Raw genomic sequence first — 22,021 nt, forward strand, 5'->3', positions numbered from 1 at the left:
TCCAGAGGTCCTGAGTTCAAATCCCAGCAACCATACAGTGGCTCACAACCATCCATAATGACATCTGACGCCCTCTTTTGGTGTGTCTAAAGACAGCTACAGTGTACTTATTTATAATAATAAATAAATGTTAAAAAAAAAAGTCACAGGATCCAGGGATACTATTTTATTCTACAGCACAAGTCGTGGCCATTTGAGAAGCAGGCTTATTAAAGGTGAATCTCAGTGTTTGGAGGCACATGCCAAAATATTCCATTTGAGCATACTTCATGTCAAGGCAGGCTAGGGCATGTGTAAAACCCAGAGCAGATCCATGCTTTCAAGGAAATGGGCAGAGAATGGGTTCCTTCAAGATCTCTGGGGACTCTATAGTTGCGCTTTGTTATACTGCTCTGGTGAGGTGAATTGTGCCCCCAGATGTGTGCAAACTTACAAAGAACTTCTCTAGAGACATTTTTTTTCCTCTCATAAAAACGCTTTATTGGCATACCAGGAATGACCTTTTTATTCTAGTACAGTAGTTGTATGCATCTATAGTCGTAGTTCAGTGTAAACTATTTGTTACAAGTCACTAGAACTCTAACCTGGGGGATGGATTTAATAAAGAGAGTAATTAGCGGCCCAGCCATGGAGTACCATTGGAACCAATCAAGACCAAACTAGTATAGTCCCACAACAGTGTTCTGTAGTCACAGGAACCCACAACAGACACAGACAGGATAGCACCCATTCAATAAATTAGGTTCTAACTAGAAAAACACAAAGACAGAGATGATCTAGAGGAAGAACATGAGCCGAGAATGAGCTATTTACATAGATTACTTTTTGCCAAAAGCACTGTCAGCTTTCCCACCCCACCTCTGTCATTTACTGTTGTTCTAGTGGGTTCTTGGCTCAGTGGAAAGTATTTACACAACTAATCAGAAGTCCCCCCACCCCCCATACACATCCTATATTCTCTAAAACTTCATGTCAAATGGAAACATCTGAAGGGTGTCTATTCTGTTAAGGAGTTGTAAGCATGGTTGTGCCAGGAGTGACATCCATGCTTACACTTTTTCAAACCCAATGTAAGTTTCTTTAGAAAGTCAGGCTGTGACGGCAGTGAGCGATGGAGTCTTGTTAGTAACAGGCACAGAGAGTAGACAAGGAGATGGTCTGTTCGTCCTGAGGATGTAAATGTTATGGTTTGCAACTTCGGAGGCCCAGGGTTGTGACTGGGTCCTGTGCTCTCTGGTCATTTTGTTTTTTAACATTCAATTTTTAAGGCTTGTTACGACCACAGCACTAATGAGTAACAATGCTGACATTATTTCTGCCAAGGAAGGGCTCTGCGGTGAGTGACAGCAGAGACTGTAGTTAAGATAGTGCGGTGGAAAAAGCATTGGGGTTGGTACATGTCTGGTGTAATAGCCAGAGTATGGGTTCAGCATCAATCTCAGGGTTGGTCAGTGACACCTTCTCTGACGTGTTTCCTTACTTAGAACAACTTGAAGTTATTTGTTGCTTTATTACACAAGAATATAGGTTCCGGGAAGACAGGCTGTTCACGAACACAGCATCCTGGTCCATAGTACTTCTTAATTAAAAACTTGTATTAGTCAAAGGAATCAAATCATTGAGTCTCCTGGTCTCCCCAGTGCCTAGAGCCTATCTGAAAGGTCCTTACCCTGCCGTGAGCCAGTGGAGCTGATGTATTTGTGCTTCAGGGTGTAGTCAGACTTCTGGATGCCAAGTGCAGTCTGCCCACCTCCCAAGAAGAAGCCACAAAGAGCTAACATAGCTTGACAAGAATCAGGGCAAGAACACTCTAGGAGTCAAATGGCAAACTCTAAATTCGGCTTCTTTCCTACCTGCTCTCCTAGAATATCTTTGCTTGTCCAAAAGCTTAAGAAAAAGAAGTGTCCAGGAGAGTTTCTTTTGGCAGTGCCAGGTAGGTAGATAAGTCACCAAAACATAATCAGAAAAGAGTCAAAATTAATTCAACCTACATAAAAACGAAAACAAACGACAACAACAAAAAACGCCACTAAATTAAAGGAAAACAACACGTGGAAGCGGGAACAAAGGAGAGGTGGGCTGCCGAGCTCCTCTGTGCGGTAGAGTTTCTGGGAGAGGAAAGGGGGCCTGGGTTCAGTGATGCGGAGAGACTGATGGGAAAGGGCGGAGCTTTTAAGGTTGAAGATGGGTGAGGACCAGCTGTTCTCATTCTTCTATGACTCTGTGTCCGCTGAGGATGCTGGCTCCGGGCTGTCCTTCTCAGGGACAGCTAGCGCCTCCACAGCACACGCTTAGGCTATGGAAGCTCGGCTGGAGTAGAAGTCGGGGACTGGAAGCCCGGTGTGAAGCGTGACCTGGGGAATGAGACTATAAGCTATGCAGGGCATCATGCTTACCCTTGCCTCGTCAGTGTGGTTTGTGTGCCCTCAGTTCAATAAGGGCCTGTCCACTTCTCTTGGACATCTATCCTAGAAGACATTAAAGAGTCTTCTAGCAGGATCCTAGCTGCGGTAAAAGCCTGGCCACCATGCTGGGCCTCCAAACCCAGGATATACAATACCCACTTTTTTTTTTTAAAAGGTTCTGGGTGACTGCGTTTCTTATGGCTGAAGTCAGGGTGCTCATCTGCAGATAGCAAAGCCTTTTGCCTACAACCAGTGATCACTGTCAAGTCCATGGACAGACGCCAGATTAGCTTGTCCACGAGTTCCAACTGTACACACGATTCTCTATGATTGCATGAAAGGCTTTAAAGTGAAAAGAAATGTAGGCACTTACGCTATTTCAGCATTTTCTAGTCTACCTCAAACTATGGTGCAGAGTTATGGGGAACACTAGAAGCATTTTATAAACATGGCCATTTCTACCTTCTTGTCTGTACCAACCCCATTAAGAGTCTTAGTTTAAAGGCACCAGAACATCCTTGAGAACCCTGAAGCATGACCAGTATGATAGTCTTGGGAGGGGAAATGGCTGAAAAGTTGGAAAACTTTGAACGAGGTTTTTCTTAGGTTGACCTCTATAGAAATTTAAGATTTTTTATCTTCTGATGTACAGGCTGGCCTCTGAAGAATTAGATTTCAGCTCCTCAGACAATCCCACCTACTTGCAGGAAGCTGGAAAGCAGGTCCCAGTGGGTTGTAAGCAGTTTTACTACACCTACTCATAGACAGTAATCAACTTAAAAGAGTTTTTAAGACTGTGGCTGTAGCTAGGGAATGAACACTCTACAGTGTTTGATTCTCAAGTCCTATTTTCAGGGTAGTGAGATTTATATCGGGTAATGAGAGACCCAACTCAGGAGGGCAGTGAAGCCCTGGATTCTAACAGTGGTTGGCAGGGTATCACCCACACTTCTTGGATGCTATGAGCCCCCTCTGTACTGCTCCTGCCCTAGCCCACCAGCCTCTACCATTCTCTGCCCACCCAAAGCCCTTCATGCCTTAGAAAAGTCTAAGTCTGGGCTATCCCTTCTGTTTGGAAATCTCTACACAGCTTACTACCGTCTCTCCTTCAGGACTCAGATAAGCAGCAACTATAACAAGGCCAGTCGACTGACCATCCTGCTTAAGCCTGTGACTGTTTATTTAGCATATCCCCAGCACGGATGGTCCCTTTACCATACTCTGACCCTCTAACAACGTACCTTAGAAATACCATGATTATTATCTGTAACTAGAATATAAACATCAGGAGGCTAAGGTTTGTATCTGTTTTTTTTTTTTTTCTCTCCCGCCGATGCATAGCAAATGTTTACAGTAGAGCCTGGCATGTTTAAGGATCTCTGCGGATGTCTGTTAAATAAAGGGGTGAGACAGACCTGTTTGTTCTGTCTCTATGGGAAAGTGTGAGGTATCTAACTCGCAGGCAGGGCTACTGCTTCCCAGCCTGCAGCACAATGCAGAGTGAATGACAAGAAGCAGCTCTGACTTCTGATAAGTGTCTAACATTTGCTTTTCCTGGGCATCCCGGTGCCTCCTGGTAGGAGCCATCTCAGTGGCCAGTCTGTCGAAGTCATTCAGTTCTATTTAGAGATGAAACTAGAGCAAAGGATAAATAGACAGGGTAGAGAAGGCTTCTGTCTCCCGTGGGTGGCTAAACTAGGCTGCGGCGGGCACATAGGAAGACGGAAGACATCTGTTGTATGTCTCACTCTGGGCCTTGTATCAGCTTCCCTCTAGAGCTGAGGGTTGGGGGGATTTTACTGCCCCCGAAGCAGACTTTGAAGCAGCAACCTGAGCAAGCCCTTAGGCCTCGGGCCCGCGTGCTTACTTACCTGCACATTCCTGTTCAGGCTGACAGCAGGAAAGAACAGGCCCTCCACATTCTCAAACGCTATGGGGCCTTGCTGTTCATTGTTGACGAAAAAGGTTAATGTCTTTCTGTTTAAGTCGAGGAGGACCCCGATGGTGGCCCCTTTTGTGATCCCTCCTTCAGTTCTGTGGGAAAAGAAAAAAAAAGTGGAGTCTCATCTGCTTGTTTTCATCTTACATTTCCTCCTTGTGGCTTGCTGAACCACTCTGCATTTTCCCTCTGCTTTTCTTTGTTACTGAGGGTTGAACTTGGGCCCCATGGATGGTAGGCGACTGCTCTGCCACTGGCTTCTACCCTCAGCCCCTCTGTTTTGCTTTTTATTTTTAGACAGCGTCTTACCAAATTGTCCAGGCTGGCCTTGAACTTCCATGATAGTTCAGGTAAGCCTTAAATTTGTAGTCTTCCTGCTTCAACCTCCCAAGACAATGGGACTGTAGGCCTGTCCCACCAGGCCCAGTCAAACTAGAATTTTGTAACCTATTTATATCTCCCCTTTGGTTAGCTTTTTTTAAAAAAAAAAAAAACAACACATTTTTTGCTCTAAGTAACACTTTTCACACAAACACTTAAAGCCTTAGATACACTATATTCTATTTATAGTCTGTGTATTCTATTTATATATCTATGTTTCACATAATAAAGTATGATTTAGATTTGTTTTTTCTCCCCCAAATTCCCACCTCCCCTTGCAGAGACAGCCACCCCTCATGACAGTCCCTTGTTTACTGTGCCATGCTGAGAGAGACTTGTTATAAATGGGCTTTCTGCTACTGGGCTACAGCAGGAGACAATACCAAGACTGAGCCCCAACAGCCTCTGGCTACCACAGTGCATTAGCTGTGCTGTGCACTTAGCAGTTTACAGTATGACTCTAACAGCCTCTAATACCAAATGACTCAATCAGAAAGTCACAACAAAGAAGCACTCAGGTTGAACCCAGAACATATGATGAGGTACTGGATTCAGAGCCTTCTGCTTCCCACCAGGCAGTGAGACTCACTCTGGAAAGATGCTCATCTTTCAGCCCATGGACTTTGAATGAAGATATTCTCTCTGTAAAATGGCAGCATTGAAGGAGATAACTCCCTGAGACATAATTACACTACAGGGAATTCAGTGATTTCCAGGAACCCAAGTACAAACATCATCTTACAAAGAACCATGTCTTCTGATGCAGTTGGTGATTGCACAGAGCATTGTCAGAGACAGGGAGCCAGACCTGTCTGATCTCTCCTTAGCGTGAGATCTAGCAATCTGAATCTCAGCAGAGCACAGATTTTATGAACATCACTCCTTTCTCCTGCATGCAGAAGACAGACTGGACACTGCCACAGGCAGGCTTACAGACCACATCTTGCTATTTACAAGTTTGTCAGCCACAACACAATCGACACTCAGTTTGCATGCAAGGAGAATGTGTTCAGCTTCTGAAATGTGCTTTTCTGCATCGTACGATGGTGGTGCTCCTATTTAACCCTTCACTCCAGAATCAAGAGGCTGACCACAAGTGCATGGGTGATGGAATCAGGGAGCTAGTAACAAGAGTCTCCCCCTTCACCCCCCCTGTGTGAATTGCTGAAGATAACTGCTATCTGTAGCCACTTGGATTTGATACCAATATAAAATGCTCTGTGTGCTCACTTCAAGGGACAGCCAATCAGACAGACATGAATGGAGCAGGACAGAGAATGTCTGAGGGCCGGGAAGCTCTAGGAATCTACTGGCTAGCAAAGCATCAGTGGTGAGCTGACAGGAGAAGCGGAGAGAGTGAGGTCACTATTCTGTCCTTGCTTGGCCTGCTTTTCCTTTGATCTCACTGAACATAACTGGATTTTTTTCCCTGCAGGGATACCAAAGAGAATGTATCCTGGGGGTGATTAAGACAGACCAGTGTCATGAAAAGACACCTTTGGCTCAGAAACGATGAAATACACTTGAAGAGACTGCAAATAAGAAGGGAGATTGCAGGGAATATTAAGTTAAAACTCTCTATATTTTGGTGATAGAGATCATTACTAAAGTAGATACTTTATCCTCTTTCTTCAGCAGACTGAGTGTTCTAATTCTCACACAAACGAGTGAGTCCTTCTCATTTAAAGCTATCCGGACTGGCATCCCTACACCAAGTTTCGTTAATGGCTTCTAGTCTGAGAAGCGGTATTGCTGTTAAGGACAATAAGAACAATGGCTTCCATTTCCAGGCACTTCCAACGGGAGACATTTTTTGCAAATCTCATCTCATGTAGTCTTCAGACCTCTCCTGCATGAAAACATATTATTATATGAATTTGGAGAATCGACAAACCAGAATTCAGAAAAAAAAAATGAAGTACCTTGGCCCCAAACACTTTTCTGTTAAGTCCTAGGTCTGGGTTTTCAAATCCTGGGTTGATTGTCTATAATAGATATGCCCAGAGATTGTCTTTTGTGACCTGGGTGGAATTTAACAATGAAGGGCCAAGCGGAAGGCGCACAATTCTATCTCTATGCAGTGTGGAAAGCAGTAGAGTGGACTGAACTGAGAGATTACTCAGCACAGGACCTCCTACTCAATAAAGATCATCTGTCCTGTTTCCTAATGCTGTCTCTGTAATAGGCTATTGAACTTAGCTCTTCCTCTTCAATCCAAGCCACCATGAAGAAGGCTTGGTGTGGGGCTGCAGGGTACCTGTTGGTGTGCGAGTTGTTGTGCATGAACCAGCTCCGGTTATTGTCCACATACATTGCCCAAGCTTTGTCGTCCTTCCCTAACATCATATCCTTCATCACATCGATGCGAGCCACGCCAAATGCTGGATCAGGGTGGTTGTCATAGCGATCTATGGTCAGCTCCCAGTAGTGGACGCCCTTGGAGAAGCCGGTTTTCCCCAGCACCACCCGGTCATCGTAGCTACTGCACGTCACTGTCAAGTTGTCATTGGAGAAGATGATGTCGGAGTGTGCCGAGCCGGGGTCAAAAGCAAACCAAGCCACTGGGAACAACAGAAGGGAGGTAAGTTATTAGTAATGTCTCGGGATTGTAGCATGCTTCCAGGCACTGTGGCACACGGTACCACGTTCTCATGCTGCCATGCAGGAAGGAAGTTTTTGGGGCCAGAGTCACCGGAAGTGAGCCGATGGGATACGTCCTGGGAGTTGATACTCTGTACCAGGAACAGACAGAGGACACACGACCGAATCAGCAGAGGTTACCTGGCTCAGATTGCACTTCCAGACCAGCTGATCCGGGACTGAAGTGGCATCAAGTCCCTTCACCTGATGACTGGCAGGATAGTGCGCCAGAGACATAAAGGGTGAGGGATGTGCTAGGGTGACTGTGTAACCCTGAGGCAGGGAGGCTAGAGTTACAATCCTGGATAGAGGAGGGATAAAACATACTGCGTGAAATCAGGAAATACGCTTAGGCAGAAGCACGGGAAACTGCCTCAGCTCTCGTACCTGCTCACAAGCCTTGGAGCTACAAAGCAACATAAACTAGTTTTCATGTGCAACAGTGACTTGGATGTAGGGCAGGTTTTTTTCCTTTATAACTTATGGAAAAGTGTTACTCTTAAAGCTGGCGTGTAATATACATGGCAGAAGCAGTTTGGACACTGGGTGCAGAGAACATGAGGTTCTTATACACAGAGCTGTGCCCCAATTTCTGCATATTCTCTACAAAGAATAGTCCTTTGTTCTCTAAGGGGCAGGCGAGAGTGCTGATGTACTAAGGAGACTGTAGCCACTTCGCATGCACTTCTGTTCTGCTTTTTTGTAAGAGAATAATGGTGTTCCATACCTGCCAACAGCTTTTTAATGTCAACTGTTGTCATTCCAGTGAAAAGCATGGGGGAGAGAAATAGGAAGCGAAATTGACATTGATAAGAAGCATGTTTGCTTTGATAGACTAATACCAACAAGTGTGCCATTGAGAACATTACATACACAACGACAGCAGGCCTGCCTTGTGCCTCCACTGACATCAACTGCTCGGAAAGGGTGGTTTGCAATGATGCAGAAGAAAAGGGAACGGGGTTGAAGTATAACATTAAAAAAAAAAAAAAGAAGACAGGCGTTTTTCTAAGAAATTGAAAACGGTTATAATGGAGTTAGAATGACGTTTGGAGAATTTTATTGACATGACAAAAGCCACCATTTATTTTGCAAAGGAAATTGAGCATAGCAGTCACACAGGCAGAAGGTAACAATTACAGTAGGTATACTTGCCTAATTGAGAGTATGATGCAGATTGTGTCTCAAAATTGCAGCCTATAAAAAGATACTACACATCAAGGCTATGAAGTGACAACTGGGTCGATAAAAATTATTTGCATTTGTTTAGAAAGCACCAACTGAATATAGTCCCCAGAGACCTGATTCATGAAAAAAGCCAAAAGCCACAAACCAAAGCCCTTTTAATGTTCATTTTCTTTGCTGGGTATAAATTGCTTCTGTGCTCTTTCCAAACAAAAAGGTCATCTTTTAAAACATTGAACAAAAGCTTTGCCCAGTCAACTGTAAATACTGCGGCTTAAATTTCTGTTATCTTCCTGGTTCTTTTGTTTGTTTGTTTGTTTGTTTGTTTTTTGTTTTTTGTTTTTGTTTTTGTTTTTGTTTTTGTTTTGTACAGTGACACTTGAAAACTGAGGAGGTCCATCTTTTAAAGATGAGGACAAACTTGGCCAATAGAAATGGAAGGAGTCACCAGTTAGGGACAAGTCTGTTCTGTGTCAACAGTTTACTGATATGCCCTACGTTTGCTGGGATGAGCCTAAGGCAGATGGTAGGCATATAAAGAAGAGTGGAATCCAGAGCCCCTGCTAAAAGATGCCTTCCAATTAACAGCGGCATGACCTGAGTGTTGTAAAAATGAAGGGATTTCTTTTCCTCCTTAGCTTGCTTTGCTGCAGCACCTCTTCTTACCTGGGGGATGGGAGGAAGGCTAGTGTAGGGGTGAAATACTGGCTTAGAGCTGTACAGGAATTGCTTCTTTTTTTTTTAAAATATTTATTTATTTATTATATGTATGTACACTGTAGCTGTCTTCAGATACCCCAGAAGAGGGCAACAGATCTCATTATGGATGGTTGTGGTTGCTGGGATTTGAACTCAGGACCTTTGGAAGAGCAGTCAGTGCTCTTAACCACTGAGCCATCTCTTCAGCCCCAGGAATTGCTTCTTGTGGAGCTCTTTCTACTCTCATCTTCCCGGTAAACCTGGCTGCCCTACTGATGAGAAGCCGAATCAAGGCAGAGGAAGTGATTCACACTTAAAATGTCCTTGGGTGCATGACCTGAGTAATGTTCGCAGTAATGCTGAGGCTGGTCTAGGAGATATGAGTCTTTGAGGGGGAGAATCATGTTGTTCTGTTTTGTTTCCAAATTTGGTATTGTCTTGATAAGTTAATTTCTAATACAGTAGAAAGGACAAGGCACAGACTTGATAGGATTTTACAAGAACTAAGAAGGCAACTTGCTTTCAAAGAGGACAGAGCAAACATTTAAATATTAGAACTACCTTCTTGCTTAGCTTACTTTATTCTGGAATACATCCATTTTCTTCCAGCTCATGGTTGATTTTTATGTTTAATTTCTGCCAGCTATCTTTTTGATTCCTCCGTATGAATAGGAGCACAGCAAATATGGAATAGAAAGAATTTTAAAACCAAATTTCATATCAATAGGGCTTTCAGATTTTTCAGATGAATCATGCCTTTTGGAGTCTCTTTAAAAAACAAACATTCTGAACTCTTTTCCCATTAATTTGAATACAACATCATACATTTAAGATTCAATGATACAACTAGAACAAGGCCATTCAATATACCTGCCAACACCCAGACCCCACATTTCATTTCACTTTATTCTTGAGACAATGTACATTACAAGACTGTAACAGGATTTTGGTACATTAGAGACAAGCAAAGGCTCCATAACAAAGCATATAGAAAAGCCAGTAGTGCACAGAAAAACAAAGAGAAACGTAAAACACAAGAAAAAAAATATCACTTTTCAAGGGAGCTTGAAGTCCCTGCATCCTTTTTTGCACTGTCATGCTGTGGCCTTCTTCATTCCAGGATGTGGGATGAGCCAAAGGAATAAAATAAAACCCAAAAGAAACACTTGGAAACGTGAGATGTGCATCGTGTGTATCCATGATTACAATATAGTCCTGAAGAGATCAAATAGGTCTGCATTTTAGGAATTTGAAGATTCTGTTTGCTAGACAAAGCTCACTGCAAAGTAACATGAGTCTAGCTTCCCAGGAATCAACCATAAGCCCTGTTACATCTTGGTTGTGAGCAACTTCCTGGGGCCGCATATTTTGACTATAGGATCGTTCGTTGGCCATAGGTATTATGACTATATGAATGGTTTCTAATTTAGCTACCAGTGGTTCCTGCCCTTTGCTAGGAAAGTGATCTGCCGTAAGCCTGCCACGTGCGGCAGGTTTTTGCTTTCCCTGCTTTGTAGGATGTATTCTGCTAGCTGGCATGTTTTTGCTTTCAGTTTTGTTTTTATTGGTAAAGATCTCTTGAGTCTATGTTTAATCAGACCACTCCAGGCTGGATGCACTGATCCAGTCTCCCAGACATTGCTGGTTTCCTGGATGCAGAGGTTACAACCCTCCACACTAATGCCACAGCCTCTACTTAGCCAGTACCTGTGCCAGGCTAGCTGCTGCATGTGATGAAGAGCAAGTTTTCCATGGTGGTACCAGCTGATGCAAAAAAGAACAGCTTCCCACATCCCATTCCCATACCATCACACATGACCACAGCTCTGGGATGGGTTGTTCCACCATACAAACAAAAATGCCAGGAATCTCCCTCAGCCATCTAGATGCTCTTCACACCGGAAGCCACAGACACAGATGTGGGTCACCCCGTCACCACGCACACGAATGGTAAGAACAACACAGGCGTTTCAGAGATGCCTCCAAGACACAGAGATGAAGAGAAAGATCTGACAGCTCAGCTCACCCGGTGCATTGAGAGACTGTAAAGAAGAATGCAAGCTCAGCTGGTGGGGTGAGGACCGGAAGTCAAAGTAGGATCTCCCGGGGAAGCTGGGTTGTAGATTAAGGGTGGAGGAGAAAGGACTCATTCTACGGAGCGGCAATCTTTCCGAAGGCACTGGAAAAGGGAGGGTCTGTTCTTCTGAGTCTGTGTCTAAATGTAAGATCAATGCAAACCAGAGATCAGAAATCTGCTGGCTGCCCATGCCAGGTTCCCAAAGACCACTTAAGCAAGCGTTCACACAGAACTTCATCAGCCCGAGGCGCCACCCACAGATATTAGCAACAGTAGGTCTGAGGCTGGGAATTCCCAGTGGGTGCAGACTCCAGACCAGACAACCATTCCAGCACCACTGGCAATCATTTTATACTTTGCTTAAACTTTTAGTAATAGGAAAGTATGAAGGAGGTTTTCCTTTGTTAAGTGAAATATGCTGTGTGAGACTTACAGGTCCCTTTTATCCACGGAGGAGAAAAATCAACATTTCTTTTTACTTCAGCTATTCCTCAAGTAAGTTACTGTGCCGTTAACACTGGTGGCTTAAAGGGTTTCTATTTAGAAGACGATAACTTTTAGAAACCATGGGGTAGTTTTCTTTTTCTTTACCAGTACATTTTCCCCGTCTCTAGATGGATGAGATTATTTCAATCCTAGGACACCCAAGACTTGATCTTTGGATAGAGGAAGACATTCGGAGTGCCCTGAGAAGACAGGCCTGACAAAGCCACTTGAGAATAAGATCTCTCTTTGTTTCTGAAATATTCTCATCTCCTGGGAACATTACTTAACTACCCCTAGTTCTCTAATAATGAACAGAATGTGGGCAGAGGGAAGGTGCATAGGTCTGTTTCTTTTCAGAAGGCCTGCCAGGCCGGTCACTACTGTACTAAAGTGAGGACTTGGTCACCAGCCGCAGCCCTGGAAAGCCCTGGAAAGCTCAGTTTAGCAGTGAAAATCCAAGGAGCACAAGTACCAGATCAGGCTCCAGACTCCCAAGGAATCATTTTCTCCTTGAAAAGGTAATTTTGTTTTGGTGACCAGGGGTTAGTGGGGGTTGTTTTGTCTTCTTAGCAGCTAGTCTTTGTACATAATCCTTTCTGATCAAAATGCTACACTGTGTAGGTTCAAGCCAGTGTGTGTGTGTGTGTGTGTGTGTGTGTGTGTGTGTGTGTGTATGTGTGCCCGTGTTTGAGAATGAGTGTGTGAGTGTGCATGTGTGTGTGCATGTGCAGTGTGCTTGTGTGTGTCTATGTGTATGTGTATCTAGAAACCTTATAAGAAGGCCTACCGCAAGTTTTAATACTGCAAGGAAGCATTTTCATTTCTGAACTTACAATGTTAATGTTAGCTTTTCAGGCTTTAGTCTTATCCCTGAGGGAAGATTTGATTTTTCTATAAGCCAAATATCAGAGAAAAAGGTATGAGGCTAAAGTTTTATATCCCCAAGAATAATAATATACTGCTTCCTATTTAAACTTTATATAGTTTGGGTGATGTATCATGTATGACCATTTCTTTGCTCAGATATAATAAATTAAAAATATCATTATTCTTCACATCTCACACACATGTATGGGTCCTAGGGACTGAACTCAGATCATTACAGTTGGTGGGAGGGGCCTATATCTGCTGAGCTGTCTCATTGGCCCCCACACTATTTACTTAAAAGGAAACTAACCTCTTAGCTTAATGAAAAGACTTGAAATATAACCACAGAGACACCAGCAGACACAAGCTTCTTTTAGTTTGAGAAGACATTTGCCACTGTATTTATGTCAGAAAACTAATTTTAATTCCCAAGAATTTGCTTAAAAAGGTCTCTGTCACCAGATGGGACAATCAATTCACTATATAGCAGATACATAGTGCCTTAAAAATTAAGGAAAGGTGATGTTTGGGATATACTGAACCTCCAAACAGTGATCTGAACACCCATAGAAAGATGTGCTCTAAACCCGTAATTTGAGATCAGACCCAAACCTATCATGAGGAACATGACCCTTTTTATTTTTAGGTGAGGCTGAGTGTAGCCTGGGATTAATAACTGGGCAATGAGACAGGCTATTTTCCCCCAAATCTTTATGTGGATTGACTGATTGCCTATCTATAAGCCATATTTTTTTTCATACTTGAACTTGCCTTCTACTCAGATAGAGGGACAACAACCTTTCCATCTCTGTTTGACCTGTGACCTTTTATGCCCAACCAGATGGGATCTTACCCCACTTTTCCTCAAGCAAAATGAAACAAAACAAACCATACAAAATCAAACCTACCTTGCTATGAGAACCTTCCATACAAATTAGAGGAGGGAGAATAGATAATTTCCACCCAATTCAGTTAGAATAACAGGCAATTCTCCCTCCAGGGATCTCCCATGGACACTCAGTGTGTTTGGTCAGTTGTCTACAGGACATTTAGACTGTTCATTATGATTTTACACTGTAGTAGTCTTGGTGGTTAGATACTTAGAAACGTCTGAGGAGGAACCACCAGGCTTCCAGCCAGCACCTTGTGTTTGCTTATTGACTTTATGGCGTGGATATAACTCATTTTGAGCTCCTCTCATCAGGTACAGTCCAGGGCCAAATGAAACAGGCCACTAGTCCTGCAAGCATTTGATGTCAGTCATCAAACCCCATTTAATTGTTCCAACTCTGAGCTAAGTAGATATTTATAACCACTTTTTAACATATGGGTTGTCTTTCTGGTCATGCTCCTCTGGATGAATTTATGTTGAGATTGAGAACAGTATTATCATCTTCCGGTTTAGCCAAAGCATCTTTAATTCACATTGAGCACAAATACAACTACCCCAGTGTGTGTTCCGTGTTATCCTGTGGGATTCAGGAAGGAAGCATAGCTCATTTCCTCACCTTCTCTTTCAGGCACAACTATTGATCTCAGTGGCCGTCAGAGAAGGCTCCTCGGCTGTTAACTATTGTCAAGACAAGGATGAAGGAGGCTTTAGTTGTGTTTTCTGGAATACAGGACAGGAAGCTAACGTTTATGGTAATGATCACCATCTTTACCGGACAACCATTAGAGAAAGACAGGAGGCATCCTAAGACAATGCTACTGTCTCCTCATGGGCGTCTGTTGTCCTGCCTGGCTGAACTTTACTAAGTCAGTGCAGTCTAGTGGGAAAGACCAGCAGAAGACTGTCCACATGCTGGCAGGGGGGGGGGTTGCACTCACTTGGGGGAGGCAGTGTATGTCCATGTTTATGTGTGTGTGTGCACAGGCCGGAGGACAACTATAGATATTACTCAGGCATTATCCACCTTGTATTTTGAAACAATGTCTCTCATTGACTTGGAGTTTGCTGCCCATTAGGCTAGTCTAGCCAGCCCTAGAGAGCTCCACTTGTCCTCTCTCTCTCCGCAGTGCTGGAATTTCATACACTGTCACCTAGCTTTTTTTTTTCTTTCTTTCTCTTTAGACGTGGGTTCAGGATCGTGTCAGGTACTTACAGGGTAAGCACTTTACTGACTGAGCCATCTCCTCAGCCCCACCCACTCATATTGGTTAAGTCCAGATGAGAACTGCATTCCAATGCAGATGTGTCCTTCTGCACGGTCCATCAGCTCTGTCAGGACTGATGGTTGCCTCTTGTTCTTCCCTGGGCATCTTTCACTTCCCACTGGGTTCTGGAATGGGGACTCAGCTAATGGAAGGGGGCTCTGCTCTATGGAAGCAACCAAGATTTACCAAAACAATATCTACTGGGAATCACATATGCTCTTCACTGACTACTGGGATCGAGAAGGAAAGATCCAGGTGGTATACCCTACTTATATTTATCTCTTATTTTTTCATTGCTTGACATGTACTGAATAAATATCATGTGCTAGACACTGCATTAGAATTTAGTAGTTGAGAAGGATGAAGCTGGCAGGGGAACTGACTATAAGAAAATAATCAAGAGAAATGTGTCAATTATTATTAATAAGTTTTATACTTCTGGGGGTGGCATTTTTTATTCTAACATGAACAAAGTATTAAAGATATCTTAATATCTGAAAGCTTAAAAATTAAATATTAGAAGATGTAGAATAATTTGTACGGGTAAATTATTCCATCTTTAAAAAGTATTTGTGAGTATTGTATATACCACGTGTGGAAAGGCCTGCAAAGGCTAGAAAAGGGCATCTGGATCCCATGAAACTAGAGTTCCAGGTTCTTGTGAGCAGCATAAAATGGGTTCTCAGAACTGAACTGGGCTCCTCTGCAAGGGCAGCAGATGCTCTTAAGCACTGGGCCTCTCTCCAGCCTGATAAATTCCAAGCTTTAGTGTGCTATTCTGGGGACTCAAAGGGAAAGGGTGAAGTGTCTCATGCAGCACTGCTCACTAATTCATCTTCCTGTGTCCTGCGGGGAAGCTCTGGGTGTCTTCCTGTCTGGCAGGCACAGCTTTGAAAGTGAGCAGCCACTGGGCCACAGTCTAAGGAGGAGAAAGTTCTCAGAGCACAGCAAACAAGAGGTGCCACGGGGGTGGGGGTGGGGCTGCAGGAGCACCAGAAGGCTGAGCTCTGCTGCCTTGCCAACCAGTAGTGAAGTGCTCTGCTCTCCTTGGGAAGATTTAAAAACAGACTAGGAGCATGGAGAAGGAGGCTTCTTGTCTCTAATGACCAAGAAGGCAGGTGAAGTCACAATTCTGTCCAGCAGGTGTGCAATTTATAACAAGAGGTGGCATCTTAGGCGTTCTTATGAGTGGCGGTAACTCCTGTCTAGGGGTAAGAAACAAATCTGTTTTGAAAATGCCTTTTAAAAAGAATGAACCAGCTCCTGGCATCCTGAGAATGGCTGCGTACTGCCTTGCCCCAATCTTCCATTCTAATTTAGAAGAACATCATGGAATTATTTGTAAGCAACTCTCATCAGGAGACCTGATAATTCTTACACTTTAATTAGATACACACACCCCCAAAGGACTGAAGAGTACATTTCTCTAGATCCACAGAGAGGCCTGTAGATCCAATTCAGTCTCACAAAAATTTTTAGGAAATTTCTTGAGATGCCACATGTCAAAATTAAAGGGATGAAATATTTTTCTCTTCTGGGCTCTAAAATTTATCCTTACCTTTCTTTCTTTCTATGTGGTAAAATTTATCCAAAATTTGGTCAAGTACAATTTACCCTACCTGGAGGAATTTGTCCTAGGAATGGAATGTTCTAATTAGGTTAGTTTTTGGACAGGCTGGGATGTTCTGAGCCAGGCAAAACAAAGTAGAGGCACGGAAAATCACATTCACAGGACACCTGTGTTTGGATATACGATAGTTTCCAAAATATTTAATTTAGTGATGAATATTTAGTATTATAGGCATAACGTTTAGACCCACCAAGACACGGAGGAGGCACATGGGACTGGCATCTGACCTACATTCAATATATAGTAGCAGTGCTTCTGGCCTGACTGAAGACAGAGACCACAGAAACACTAACTGTAGGAACCTCCGAGTTCTGTGGTTTTACAGATAAAAGAACTGAAGCCTAGAAAGGCAGAGACACATCTAAGTCCCATGCTCAGCCATGACAGAGTGGCAAGATCAGTTCCTGGTGGATAAAACGGAGAATGACAAATCTGGGTTTTGTTTTGTTTTGTTTTTTTTGAATGTCTTAGAAGTGTACAAGAAGGCAAAGTTCATGCCACTGGTCCTAGGGTGTCTTCCAGTGGATTAAGAGGTCCTCTAGGATCAAGGGGATGATTTAGCACCAGCCACAGACCCTGTACTGCATTGAGGATGACCCTTTTCTTCTCGAAATAGGGTTTCACTGGATGGCTGTGGTTAGGAACTGAAAGGCAAATGTGCCACTATCCCCCGGAATGCTGGCCACCAGAGGTGACTGTGGTGTCCCTTGACACTGTGCACCTGAAGGGTCTTATCCTTACAACTTCCACAGGATGGGGGAATCTCGGTACACTAGGGTTTTAAGAAGAAGTCTTTAGGCTCACCTAAGTTGTATTTATAAAGGGATTCCTGACATGGGTACCCGAGGCCATTTGGTGTTCAGATGGATGGAGGCAGATTCTGCTTACACTACTCAATATTTCAGGGTGGTTTCCTTTGCTGTGTGGGAGAAGAAGCTACAACCATGAAAAGGACAGCATGAGGCTGAACGTCTGCTCAGGTAGGACTCTGGGAGGAAGGCTATGTAGACACTCCACCTAGGTAGGATTCTTGAGAATCTCTTTCCCTTGGTGCCTAGGGCCACAGTTGGTGGATGTGCTGGGTAGACTGTACAGCCTTGGGGAAAACATGGCTCTCTCACATTCCTTGTTTTTCTCTACTTGCCTTCCTACAATTAGATCTGGAGGGCTGGAAAGCTTCTATTAGTCAATAGTTTTGTGATGGTTTCAGTCTACATTGGCTTCAAGCCCCACACTGCATCTGTAGGAGCTTTTGAGGATCTCATAGATCTCTGACATGTTTTCTCTTTGCCAGGCAGCAACTATCACCTCCTGCCTGGAACATCCATAGTCACTCCCTGGGAGAAGGGACTCCTTAGGCCAGGGGGTCCTTAACCTGTAGGCTGTGACTCCTTTGCAGACTTGAACAAACCCTTCACAGGGGTGGCACATCAGATTTCCTGCCTATCAGATATTTACATTATGAATCATAACAGTAGCAAAATTATAGTTATGAAGTAGCAAGGAAATAATTTTGTGGTTGTAGTCACCACAACATGAAGAACTGTATTAAAGGGTCTCAGCCTTGGGAAGGTAAAGACCACTGCTCTCGGCTAAGTACTTGCCTGGGATGGGGGCTGGAGGATGTACAGAGATACCTGGCTGCAGGGTTTAGAGATGCTGGAAACGAAGCCACTTCTACATCTTCTTAAAGCAAAGAGGTTATGCTCTTTTTGACAAAAGTCAACTGTGACTCTAGAAACATCAGCATCCTACTTCTGGCTAGGGGATCGGACAAGGCAACCTTATAAGCAGCTTCATATTGAAAGGATGTGTTTACACACTAGGCAGACTCGGGGTAGACTTCTTTCTCTTTCCGGAGGCAAGGGCAAATGACACTTTCCTAACATCAGCGCCATAGTGTGCTGCGCCGTCGTGTCTGAAAGAACTGGGCCTAAAGTGTCACTTCACCTCTCAGAGCTTAGTTGCCCTAAATAGGGTAGGATAACTGCTTCCCCATATGGTGCGCTAGCTGGATTAGTAGTCTATCCCCAAATACCCACATCCAAATCCCCAGAAACCTCTGAATGGGTTTCCCTTCGGAGGGAGAAGGACTTTGCAGCTATCCGGTTAAGATTCTCGGTATGCGGAGACTATCTTGGGCTGCCCATGCGGGCCCACGGTTATCACGAGGGAGCTTCCTGGGCCCACGGTTATCACGAGGGAGCTTACATAAGGAAGGCAGAGTCAGAAGGAGGCTAGAAGATGCTATGCTGCTAGATCTTAAGATAGAGGAAAATGTCTTGAGCCAAGAAAGGCAGGTGGGTGCTGGAAGCTGGAAATTACAAGAAAATAGATGCTTTGCTAGACTGTCCTAAAGGAACCCAGTCCTGCGGACGCCTCACTCTTAGCCCAGTAGGATTCTGATCTCAAGAAGTGTAAATGGATCATGTGTGATGGTTTCCATCATTAATTTTAAGGCCACTTGTTACAACAGTAGAAGACTAATGATACATTAGGTGCATGAGGTCTGTTGCCTCAGCAAAGTAGGGTACGTTTGTGCGCATGCGTGCGTGAGTGCATGAGCATGTGTGGGATCTAGACTTCAGTGACAGGCACAGAGATGCAATGTAGACTGTAGTGGGGGTGTCATGGGGGTGGATTTTTTTTTAATGTATGAATTTATAGTAAAACACAACAAATGTGTGTCTCTGTGTGTGTGTGTGTGTGTGTGTGCATGTGTGCACTTGTATGCACAAGCATGTGGAGGCCAGAGGTGAGCATGTCATTTATATTTTCAGTCAAGGTCTCTTAATGAACCTGGATCTCGTTAATGGACTTAGCTGGCTAGTCAGCAAGCCTGAGGGATCCTCATTTCTGCCTTCCTATGTCATGCTTACAGGCATGTGCCACTTTGTTCTGTTCTTTATGTGGGTGCTCGGAACCTAATTCAGGTCTTTATGCTTGTTCAATGTGTGACTTACCAACAAAGCCACCTCCCAGCCTCATAATGAATAGTTTCTGTATGACTTATCTATTATATTTCACTACTTACAAAATATTGTCTGGCTGTCATGTAACTGTCATTCTTCATGGAATTTTTTTTTTTTTTTTGATAGGCAATGAAAGTTCTCAGCAGCTTGGCATAAAATGGTGTGAAGTCTAAGGTGAAGGTTCCTGGTTGGTTTGTTTGTATTTACTTCATGGTGTGATTCTACAAAGCCTTCTGAAATGAGGTTGACATCCATTGGGGGCTCTGGGCAATCTGCTGACTTTTAAATGCTTTAAATGGAAATCTTCCCAAAATCAGTACAGATTTTTAAAAATTCCATAGAAGGCACTCGAGGTCTGGGGGTTGTGCCTTTTTTTCATCTCTTCTGGTTAGCTTCCTCCTTGCTCAATGCCCTCAACAGCCTCAACTTCTGTAACAATTCCCCATCTTTTTTTCACATATACATATGGAGAGAGAGAGAGAGAGGAAGAGAGAGAGAGAGGAAGAGAGAGAGAGAGAGAGAGAGAGAGAGAGAGAGAGAGAGAGAGAGAGAGAATATTTCAAGTAGCACAGGCTCACTGAACTCACCCTGTGGCCAAAGAAGATCCTTATGCCTTATCCTTGATTCTCCTGCTTTTCTCCACCTAGAATTGCAGGTTTGGGCTACCACATCTGGCTCCTAGCCTTTTCCCTAATGTGACTGCTGGGCTCGTAGCAATGCGTCAATGAGCTCATGAAGACTGGGTACCTAGGAACCAATGAGCCTGGACTTTGTATCTTTTCCCCATGCTAACCGCAGGCCATTCCTTTTACTTCATGGTTTCAAGATGGCATTCTAGAGTGAAGGGCAGACAGCTTAAAGAGGGGCAGTGCCACACGCAGATCTCAGCAAGCTGCCAGGGAGTGTGCAAAAGGCAGCAAGGCCCTCAAATTAAAGGAGAGAGCTGGCCTCTGTGCCACCTCTGTGAATATGGGGCTAAGGTGGTGTTTGGCATGAACGAGATGCTCAGTTAGCTGGAGCTTTGGAATGATCAAGTTTACTTGTTGCTGTCAAAGTAGATTTCAGAGGTTTTTGCCTCATACATCATAATTCTGTCTTCTTGGATTTCTCTCCCACTATATCTTTCCTGGGAAGTCCTCCCCTACCTCCTTAGATCTTGTGTTCTCCCCCACCCCATAATGTGTTGCAACTTATTTCATGTGGCTATTAGGTATGGAACAATCATAGTAGTAATTCTATGAAGACATATGGCCAAATTCTTTTAGAAACATTTTTATTTTTAGAAGTGACTACCTCTTATTTTAATTTAAACCTTAAGGTAGAAGAGTTATGGAGATACACTACTTTAGAACAACCCACATGTTCTTGGTATACAGCCTATCTGGAAAGCAATTTGGAAACACAGAAATGCCCAGAAGTAGTCCTATGCCCACGAACCTGTCCAGACGAACCTTCCACAGAGGCTAGACATAAAGAGTAGGCTTTGTGTAGAGGTCTTAATCCTATCCTTTGTTCAAGGGCAGCACTACTTCCTCTGGAAGACTGTCAGGCATGAACACTAAAGAGCTCCCAGGCCTTGAGAGGCTCTGAAGAGTAGAGTCCCAGGAAACATTCTTTACAGGGAGCTCACAGCCCCAGGGGTACCACCTGCAAAGCACCTCAGTCTCTCTAGATTATGACAGACAAGCAGAAGGTGCTGTTGGCTCGGGCAGGCAGAGGGGAATCACAGGAAAATAAACAGGAAGTTCCCCATCAGCGCTCAGCCTTGCCTGAGTACTTTTGGTGGGGGTTTAGTCTGCCATACAGAATGAGCCTCAGAACAGGGTATGTTAGGAAAGCCTTGTTACATAACAGCTTCGGGACTCTTTGCAGATAGCTTCAAAGGCAATGCATGTAGTCAGGAGAGCTATTTGATGAGTTAATTAAAAATAAAACAACAGCAAACATAAACAACCAAGTGTATGAGCCTTATTTTAACGTGTCATTAAAATACTTCACAAATTTGATCTTTTATTTACTTACTTATTGAATTACTTGCATATGGTGTGGGAAGGCCACTGACATGCCTATGTGGAGTGAGGACAACTTTCTGGAATTGGTTCTTCCCTATGTATGAACTCAGGTACTCAGACAGAAGGCGAGCCCCTTTCCCTGCTGAGCTACCCTGTCTCAGCCATTTCATTAAAATTCATAGTTGCTTATGTTTATATTTCTTCTTAAGTCAGGAGAGTTTGGCTGAGATCTGGGTCTGGCCTCATTCATGTGTCTGTCCTGGACACATCCCCAGAAACTTGCATTCAGTGTAGTCACCTACGTAATACTGCATTTCCCATTGGCTTCAATTACTGTGTATTTTTGGACCAATTTTCTTATGTATATGTTGTCTTTCCTTTGCAGCTACATATATGTTTCTTTAAGACCCATCTCCCTTACTAGGCTGTAAGCTCCACCCAGTAAGGGAACAGGGGCTCTATACTTTCTACCCACTGTGTATCACCATGCCCACTTATCAAATACTCTCTGATAGACAGACAGACAGAAGTGACCAGAACTCACAACAATGTACACATTTGAAACACCCCC

General features: G+C 43.7%; 1 protein-coding gene across 13 annotated transcripts in view; it reads right to left on the bottom strand.

The window, feature by feature from the left end:
* Window positions 1–1,404: 1,404 nt before the first annotated feature.
* The window catches only part of Trim9 (tripartite motif containing 9), a 107,036-nt gene continuing 86,419 nt past the window's right edge, over window positions 1,405–22,021 (bottom strand). For 5 of the 13 annotated variants that reach the window (XM_031355500.1, XM_031355498.1, XM_031355497.1 and 2 more), the window contains 6 exons: window positions 11,276–11,464; window positions 8,521–8,562; window positions 8,093–8,116; window positions 6,983–7,286; window positions 4,277–4,439; window positions 1,405–2,354 (listed from right to left, as the gene is read on the bottom strand). In XM_031355500.1, coding sequence (XP_031211360.1) covers window positions 2,292–2,354; window positions 4,277–4,439; window positions 6,983–7,286; window positions 8,093–8,116; window positions 8,521–8,562; window positions 11,276–11,464 — 785 coding nt within the window. In that variant the 3' untranslated portion in view covers window positions 1,405–2,291. The remainder of the gene's footprint in view (window positions 2,355–4,276; window positions 4,440–6,982; window positions 7,287–8,092; window positions 8,117–8,520; window positions 8,563–11,275; window positions 11,465–22,021) is intronic. The other 8 variants (XM_031355503.1, XM_031355502.1, XM_031355505.1 and 5 more) reach the window with 5 other exon arrangements.

Source organism: Mastomys coucha, unplaced genomic scaffold, assembly GCF_008632895.1.
Source record: "Mastomys coucha isolate ucsf_1 unplaced genomic scaffold, UCSF_Mcou_1 pScaffold6, whole genome shotgun sequence".
Taxonomy (NCBI): Eukaryota; Metazoa; Chordata; class Mammalia; order Rodentia; family Muridae; genus Mastomys; species Mastomys coucha.